This window comes from Uranotaenia lowii, unplaced genomic scaffold, assembly GCF_029784155.1.
Source record: "Uranotaenia lowii strain MFRU-FL unplaced genomic scaffold, ASM2978415v1 HiC_scaffold_178, whole genome shotgun sequence".
NCBI lineage: Eukaryota > Metazoa > Arthropoda > Insecta > Diptera > Culicidae > Uranotaenia > Uranotaenia lowii.
Window position 1 is genome coordinate 27,403 of NW_026597832.1, and position 9,591 is coordinate 36,993.

General features: G+C 37.8%; 2 protein-coding genes across 2 annotated transcripts; both read left to right on the plus strand.

Moving 5' to 3' along the window:
• The first annotated feature begins 211 nt into the window (after positions 1-211).
• On the plus strand, positions 212-3,278 carry LOC129759519 (NEDD4 family-interacting protein 1). The gene is made up of 2 exons (XM_055756990.1): positions 212-451; positions 1,391-3,278. The coding sequence occupies exon 2, from the start codon at positions 1,407-1,409 to the stop codon at positions 2,088-2,090; it is 684 nt and encodes a 227-aa protein (XP_055612965.1). The 5' UTR covers positions 212-451; positions 1,391-1,406; the 3' UTR covers positions 2,091-3,278.
• A 723-nt stretch (positions 3,279-4,001) lies between these two features.
• On the plus strand, positions 4,002-6,443 carry LOC129759520 (60S ribosomal protein L8). The gene is made up of 3 exons (XM_055756991.1): positions 4,002-4,124; positions 4,454-4,604; positions 5,601-6,443. Exons 2-3 carry the CDS (start codon positions 4,467-4,469, stop codon positions 6,246-6,248), a joined length of 786 nt encoding a protein of 261 aa, XP_055612966.1. The 5' UTR covers positions 4,002-4,124; positions 4,454-4,466; the 3' UTR covers positions 6,249-6,443.
• Positions 6,444-9,591: the final 3,148 nt, after the last annotated feature.

The window sequence follows — 9,591 nt, forward strand, 5'->3', positions numbered from 1 at the left end:
CAGAAAACAAAAACGGAGTAAGGGGGCTTCCGTAAAATATGAAATAAGAAAACATTTTTTTTTTAACAAAAGGTAATTAGATAAAACACAATTATTCGAGAATGTTTAAATCCATATTTAATTATGAAGTTTGAATTTTTTTTAAATCAACTGAACGAACGAAAATAAGACGTTGTTTATGACTTCCACTCCATCCGATAACACATTCGGGAAAGAACGAGCGAAGAAGAAAGGCACGGAAAGAGTGTGCAAGAGTGCAAGAGTGAGCTCGTGATCCATGGTCGTAGAAAATAAACTTTTCTTTGGAAAAACAATTATTGTGACGAAAGATTTCGGTAAATTACGTGACTAAATCCAGAAGCATATAGCAAAGATTGCTGCAAATATACAGAAATACGTGGAAACCCCTATCGGCGCGATTTGTGGACAGCAGAAAACTTTTCCTTCGAAGGTAAGTTTTATTTTTAATCCGCACGGTGACGACTTGGGGATTGAGAAAATGGCTTACTGGGGTTTTTTTTTCATGTCTTCTGTGAACGATCTTGGCAAAACAAAATTTCAAAATATTAGATAATTTCTGTTGCGTATTATGAAAATACTCCACAATGGAGTGTGAATATTTTCTGCAGATTCGCTTTGTTTGATTAGATCTTTTACGAAGTGAGAGCGGAAAAATCGATTATTTTGCTAGCCAAGGACGTGGCTATAAAAAAGAGCAGAAAAATAAAATCGATAGGTATACTTACCTATCGAAATGCATTTAAGAGTTGCCGTGGGCGAAAGTTGATGATTGTTGTTTACTTTTCTAAATTCTTTAATGTTAGAAAACATTATTCACACGATTAAATATAACATTTTTAAATTCTAAATTCGATTTAGGATTATGGCTGTTTTCCATCAAATTTGATCTAAAGTAATTTATTTTTAATTACATATAATCAGTTCAAACATTGAAATCTAAATTAATTTGAATAGTGGTAGAGGTGAACTAAAATAAATCGCATTCTTTGAACACCACAGCCAAGATGCGCTTACTTGGAAATTTTAATTATCGCCAATTGTTGCTCTGTTTGTCCAAGCTGTATGAAATTCATTCTTTGTGTTCTGAAGCGATACCAGATAACAAGTCGATTTGAAACACCTGCTGGATGAAAACAGTTGAATTGCTACACGGTGTATTGTTTGATTAAAGCTTATTGATTTATAAATATTTTTCGTTTGGAAAACTCTGGTGTACTAAACAGCTATTTTCTATGGTGTTTGGAAAAAAATCCAATTCCACAAGTTAACCTTTATTTGCATTGATTGGTGTGTGTGATACACTTGAAAACTTGAAAAAAAGCATGATCAAGTACGAGCATTGAAATAATAATGACTTTTCTTATTTTAGTTTCCATTCGGGAATCATGCCGCCCGCAAACAATAATAACGATGATCTGCCTCCACCGAAGGCGGATTTCAGCGCTCCTCCACCCTACGAAGTGACCGATAACAACGGTAACGCCCATCAGTACGATCCACCGGAAATGACTACCAAATTACCGACTTACGAAGAGGTACAGATGGAAAAGATGATCAACCACGAGTTGCCGATTCCGCCGGGCACCGGAGGTCACGGATTGGGACCACCACCACCCCCTAGCATTACCAGGCTGCCGCTGGGACCAGGATCTGGTCATGGAGTTGGCAGCGGAGGTGGTCCGGCAGTCACATTCATTGCCATCGATGCCGATGGTGAAAACATCAATGCCGACAACAGTCTGCTGGGTACGGACATTGTCTTTGTGACCGCATTCCTGGTGGCGTTCTTATTCAATTGGATTGGATTCCTGATGCTGACATGTTTCTGTCACACGATCGCTGCTCGATACGGAGCGCTGTCTGGATTTGGCCTTTCGCTGGCCAAATGGACACTTATTGTCAAACATTCAACCGACTTTGCATCGCATGAAAATTCCTGGCTCTGGTGGCTGATCATGGCATTCGGTTTCCTTATCTGTGTCCGAGCCCTCGTCCAGTACATTAGTATCAAGCGAACGTGGCGACTGTTGTCTACTTCCGCCCAAGAGAGGTTGTTATTCTTCTACTGAGTTTCGTGTATTAGTTAAACATTACAATATTCATTTACTTTACAACCACAAACAGAAAAAAGTAAACTAGATCCCACAAAACAGGATCGCTTGTAGTACCATATACTTACTATATTCGCTTTAGATAATGTGCGGCTCCAAGCTGTCTTAATGGATGTTTTAGGACCATCTCTGTGAAGCAAACAATCAAACGAGTTGAACAAAATCACTCGATTTACCAATTTTAATATACACAACACGAACACTTTTGAGAGTGGTATTGGAATGAAGACAAACAAAACAACTGCAACCGGATCAATGCATTATTTCGATTTCGATTGGTACATAGCATCATCGAATCGATTACCGTGTTTCTGATTTCCCGAAAATTAAAAAATTGGAAATAAGCATCCTACACTTTTACATTCCCTTTTATAATTTTCGTGGATCAATGTGTTACATTTCTATTCGATCGTTTCTCATGATCAAGCAGGCAAAAACGAAACCGTCTCAGTAGCATCAATATTAGGCCAAGGAAAGATTTCTATTTGAAAGTATATCACGTGATATGTGAATGTTTGTATCTAGAGAATCTGTTGTTCCGGGAAAAGGTACCTATCCGTACTTTTCTAGTTTATCTTTTCGTTTGTTTGTTATCCCCTAATAGCTATTGTTAAAGAACAGTTTTTTTTTCTCGGTTCAATCTATTGATAGCTGATCTATATGACATATCGTTTAGAGAACAAACTGATACTTCTAGCTAAAAATGAATCGATAGGATTGAAAGCTTAATTCGAAATAAATGTTGATTAAATTTTGTTTTATGGCATCCATAGTGAAATAAAAAAAAAACGACAAGCAGGACTAAGGTTGAACAAAAGTAGGGAAATAAACAGTACACACAAAGAGCATGTCTGGATTCGCTAAAACGAAAAAGAAAAAAAAACATAACAAAACCCATTCTCTATATATTTAACTACAATTGTGTACTTTGAATGAGTATAAAAAGAAAAATCAAACAGAGGAAATAACTATTTTTGTACTTGTAAATAGGCTTTGGTGTGGCAGAACTAACTAGCTGTCCGAGGAAAGCGTTATGGAACATAAATCAGGCAGAAAAATTACAAATTGTGGAAAAATATATTCTACTGTAACTCAATTGTGAAACAGTCAAAATTTATCTGAATAAACTATAAATAGTGAAAATCATCTTGATATCTCAATTGCATTTGGAAAGAAAATGAAAGAATGTTTACGCTTGAGAAATATTCTAGCCTTCCCCTTTTACCAATTCTTCTACCAAAAGTTGTTTAAAAGATTTTACTTATGATTCAGACAAAAATTTTTGAATGCCGAATATTTGAAAAAAAAAGAAATTATCTTTACCATTGAACTTGTGAGGTTTATCCATCCCAAAATTCAGGAATTAAGTTCTTGGATTTGACGACCACGTCAAAGTTTCCCGTCATAATTTACTGAACTAATCCACGTTTTTTAGATTTATAATGTTTAAATAAGGAGAAATCTTAAAAACTTAATACAGTTTTTTTATTGAAATCGATACCTTCTTACACAGAGGATTTCTTACGAGAGAATTTGACGTGTTTGCCGAAATTACAGAACACTATCAAATTACAGTGAATCGTTGATCTTTTGATATGGATGAACATTTAAATAACTAGAATTTTATTTGCGTATTAACGCAATGCTTAAAATCTTCTCCTTCTTTCTTTTGCTGACTGTTCCTCCTCAGTCAGTGGGGGATTAAGCATCATAATTAAATATGATGCTTAAAAACCTAAAATAATTTAAAAACCAATGTTTTTATTTTTATTCATTTCGACACGGCTTAGCACACAAAAAGAACGCAAACTCGTACTTGCGCTATTGACTACCAGAGGTCGCCAACGCCCATCAGCCCCGAAGTGACAACTTTGCGTTCGTTCATTTCCTCCCGGTTGACGTTTGCTTGCTTCGCTCTTTCTTTCCGGCTCGCATCAAGAGTCTAGTGGACACACTTTTTGTGTTTCTCAAAAAATATCGTTTAAGAGCCCTGTAAGTGTTTGATTTTTGGAAATTTTCGGTGGTTTATGTTCTAGTTTTACGGGAGGGTTCGGAATTGCATCGGAAAATTTTTGAAAAGTGCCTGGAAATTGTGTTTGAACGCCTAAAACAGCTGGTTGTTTTCCTCGCTGCGGAGGGCAGTGTTGTGTTGACGTTTTCAATGCACGAAGAATTTTGCTAAGCATCGGGGCTTCTGAATGTGAACCGACTGCAAATCCGAATCAGCGATCCGGACAACATTTTGCACCTTTAACCGATTCCATTCCGTGTATGATGTTTGTTTACATTTATCGGTTTTCTTTTTTTCTTTCTGTTTTTAGGTAGGAGGCCAAAATGGGGCGAGTAATTCGTGCACAGCGTAAAGGTGCGGGATCCGTATTCACGGCCCACACCAAAAAGCGAAAGGGACAACCCAAACTGCGTCTTCTGGATTACGCCGAGCGACATGGTTACCTGAAGGGAGTCGTGAAGGTAAGTTGTTTTCGTAAGATTTCAAAATAATCATAAGGAAAGAGTCCTTATTAAGGACACAATTATTTGGGGGGACTTGATCTGATTTCTACTGTAAACTTAATCGTCTCTCTCTGCTCAAGCTCTTGTAATTGTAATAGTAATTGTAATTGTGATTTTTATTTACGGGAACCTTCATGTTAAAGCTTCTATCACAGCCATTGTAAATTTAGGCTTTTTACCATTTCTAGTACCTAAACTATTTCGCGCCATCGCCATTATAGCCTCATTTTATACAATGGTTCGAATTTCTATTGTTTTCTTTTCTGAGGTAAAATTATGATGCTCATGAAATTCATAAATATAACTGCGAAATGAGCATCTATAGAATCATCATAACTCTTACAATGAGAGTTAGCAAATTTCCGAAATTCAAGCAAAATCTATCATTTCAAAGATTTCAAAGGAAATTTTCTTCGCATAATCTGTGTCACAGTTTACAGATTTTTTTAAATTGTTAAAATAATAATTTTAAATGTTCGAATACTGATCCTTCATTTATAACTCTGATTCATTAAAACGTCAATGTATTGGTAAAGTATATTGATTTGCTTGTTAGTAAAATATTCTAATTTGTCAATATAGTAGGTTCATACAACACACAGAAAACCGTTAGAAGTTTTGGGTCAAATTACTAAATGTCAGATTTTGTTTTCGACAATCTTCCTAAGTTTAAGTTAAGTATTACTTGCAATCATAACCGTTTGACTTCAAATAAACTTTCATAATGTAGTGAGTTTGACTAAAATGTTGATAACTTTGGCATCACCACAATAAAACCATATTAGCGTCGTGATCATTACAACTGTAACTTTATTTAGTGATTGTTATGTTTTTGTTAGTCAGTATTCGAACAGCTCCAAATAACTGTAAAATTCGCAATGAAAAATTATCAACACCATTCAGAAATACAAAAGAAAACGATCAAAAATGTAACATTCACTTTTTCTTCATCAGCAAATCATCCACGATCCAGGCCGTGGCGCCCCGCTGGCCGTCGTCCACTTCCGGGACCCGTACAAGTTCAAGGTCCGCAAGCAGCTGTTCATCGCCGCCGAGGGTATGTACACCGGTCAGTTTGTGTACTGCGGAAAGCGCGCCCAGCTGCAGATCGGAAACGTACTCCCGATCGGTCTGATGCCCGAAGGTACCATCGTGTGCAACCTGGAGGAGAAGACCGGCGATCGGGGCAAGCTGGCCCGTACCTCCGGCAACTACGCCTCGGTCATTGCCCACAATCCGGATACCAAGCGTACCCGTGTGAAGCTGCCGTCCGGCGCCAAGAAGGTCCTGCCTTCGAACAACCGAGCCATGGTCGGTATCGTTGCCGGTGGAGGTCGAATCGATAAGCCCATCCTTAAGGCCGGTCGTGCCTACCACAAGTACAAGGCCAAGCGTAACTGCTGGCCGAAGGTGCGTGGTGTGGCTATGAACCCCGTTGAGCATCCCCATGGTGGTGGTAACCATCAGCACATCGGTAAGGCCTCGACCGTCAAGCGAGGAACTCCTCCAGGTCGCAAGGTCGGTCTTATTGCTGCCCGTCGTACCGGTCGTATCCGGGGTGGCAAGGGAGACGAGAAGTTCAAGGAGAAGGAGAAGAAGTAAACTACGAGGGGGTGACAGTTTGCTGCATCCTGATTCGCTTTTGTTTTATGTACTGATAAGCCTAATTAGGATCCGGAACATCGTAATCTGCTGCTGGTTTGTGTAGATTCACTAATACGCGGGACAGGCGCGAGTTGGAGGGAGCTGTAGCGCTAAGAAATCGTTGGAAATATACTGAGATAATTCCAAAAATTAGATAGCTTCTTGCCTCTTTTGTTGGATGACAGCTTTTTACAATTCGATGACAATTTATTGGGCTTTTCGCTTGAAGATATTTTAATTCATTTGAAAACGTATCGTTCAGTAGACAATGTGGTAATAATCTCGCCTTTCGGGGAGTTGATCTTTTTGAATGAAGTTGACGGGTGGTCGTTTAGCATAATGGCTAGCATGTCTGGTGTGTAATCAGATGATCGGCGATCGAATCCAGCCATCTCCAACTAGAACAAGGAAATTTTCTAAAATCACGGATGGTGAAATGAAACACACGAAGAAAATGCAACACACAAAGGAACAAACATAGAATTGTAAACTCTAGCTAGGGAGTATAAAAAAATACAAAATATCTACGGAGTATGAAAGTTTGAAAACTTATGTCTCTGTAACTGGAGCTAGACGATAAGGCAGATCCGAAACGTGCTAAAAATAGCATTGGCGAATAGAAACCCACCCGGAAAACGACAGAAGATGCATTGGAGTTTGTCCATGCATGTTTGCCCTTTTTTGATACGGACTTTTCCTTACATATCTCGCGTGAGCTTTCATTACGTCGAATGAAACGAAAACGCTTTGGAATTTTTTTCAAATCCTATTTTTATTCTTTCGCCTATAACGCTTTAAAAAATACGATCCATGGAATTAAATTTTGACAGATATTCCATGTAATGAATTAATTTTTTTTTCAATTTTTAAAGCTATTTTTGGATGATGTAGGAATTATACGACATTTTCAAACACAAATCGTTTATACATCTGAAAACATTCGGCGCCTTGAGGGGAAATTTGTCGCCAGGTCGGACGCAATCTCATTCATTTTTTATATCCAGAGCGCTCTAGCTTTGACCTGTCCAACTATCAGTTTCATATTCTTTCTTCAAAATTCTACTTAGTTTCTAAAAATGATTGAAAAATGATTTCAGTGGCGATTAATATTAAATAACATTTTATCTTTTGTAATAAAGTTTTTGAGCAAAGAAAAAAGTGGCCCATGATACCCCCCTCTCTCCTACATAGTTTAAAGTAAAAATCTCGGTTTTTCAAATTTTGTTTCATTTGACGTAATCGAAGCTCACGATATATTTTTATTTATACTATAAAATACTCGTGTCCCAAAGTCCCAACACTAGCTTACTTCATTCCCACAAATTGGGATGACCAACGATGGTGGAGCAAAGCAAAGGTCACAAAACGAAACGATCTTTCGATGGTCAACAAATTATGGACTAGACTCGGAAACAAATTTTCAATATTTTTGACTTAGTAGGTATTTCTCACCTTGCTGATTACTTATTAGAAATACATCGACAAAAGACGTTAGTATGTATATTGTAATTCTACGTTAAACTTACGGTCGTGACTTAATACCTCCGAAATTTATTCAGTTTTGAGATTCTTTTGAGGGTTTGGGAACATCCATAAATGACGTAGCGAGGAAACATCAAGTTTCATTGAGATCCTATATGTGTTTGGTTCGTTTAAAATAAAAGTAAAAGACTTCTACAATTTTTAAATTGCGACCCAGAGATGGGTCTTGACTCAAACATTCAGTCAGCGAAACTTTTTTTGTAGAGAAATGAATCCAACTTAGATTAAATTTCAGGGACTAGATAAGAGAAAATCGATGTTGAAAAACATGCGAAAAAAATTCGCCTTGTCTCCCGGTGAGACTTGAACCCACATCTTGCGCCTCTCCGGGGCCCATGTATTAACATTCTACTACAGGAGACCAACCTGGCGTATGAATATTATACTGGTTGAGTGTCGATGTCTATCGGAATGAAGGGAATAGTTCTCCCATGTGATCATAATCATTTTTCTTGGTCTATTTCTATTCCCATCATTTCATCTTACGGTAGTTGGAATCAAGTTTGGACATTTTTAAGCACGGCAAGATTTGCATTGCCTTCTCATATCCTGCACGGGTTGTCAGTTATGATGAGAAATGATGCGTTTGCCGTATTTGGATATCCAGCCAATTTCGGTGTTTGGCACCGCCTTATTTCTATTTTTAAATTGCGACCCAGAGATGGGTCTTGACTCAAACATTCAGTCAGCGAAACTTTTTTTTTTTTTTTTTTTCTCGGCAAACGCATCATTTCTCATCATAACTGACAACCCGTGCAGGATATGAGAAGGCAATGCAAATCTTGCCGTGCTTAAAAATGTCCAAACTTGATTCCAACTACCGTAAGATGAAATGATGGGAATAGAAATAGACCAAGAAATGATCACATGGGAGAACTATTCCCTTCATTCCGATAGACATCGACACTCAACCAGTATAATATTCATACGCCAGGTTGGTCTCCTGTAGTAGAATGTTAATACATGGGCCCCGGAGAGGCGCAAGATGTGGGTTCAAGTCTCACCGGGAGACAAGGCGAATTTTTTTCGCATGTTTTTCAACATCGATTTTCTCTTATCTAGTCCCTGAAATTTAATCTAAGTTGGATTCATTTCTCTACAAAAAAAGTTTCGCTGACTGAATGTTTGAGTCAAGACCCATCTCTGGGTCGCAATTTAAAAATAGAAATAAGGCGGTGCCAAACACCGAAATTGGCTGGATATCCAAATACGGCAAACGCATCATTTCTCATCATAACTGACAACCCGTGCAGGATATGAGAAGGCAATGCAAATCTTGCCGTGCTTAAAAATGTCCAAACTTGATTCCAACTACCGTAAGATGAAATGATGGGAATAGAAATAGACCAAGAAAAATGATTATGATCACATGGGAGAACTATTCCCTTCATTCCGATAGACATCGACACTCAACCAGTATAATATTCATACGCCAGGTTGGTCTCCTGTAGTAGAATGTTAATACATGGGCCCCGGAGAGGCGCAAGATGTGGGTTCAAGTCTCACCGGGAGACAAGGCGAATTTTTTTCGCATGTTTTTCAACATCGATTTTCTCTTATCTAGTCCCTGAAATTTAATCTAAGTTGGATTCATTTCTCTACAAAAAAAGACTTCTACAATTTTAGTTGATTTATAATCTTTAAAAAATTTAAAGTGCTGTGATATCATCACTGTAACAAACAAAATGTTATGTTTTGTTTGTAATTTTGAAGTATATTTTGTCCAATAAATTCACAGTACCTAACTTGTGCCAGACAG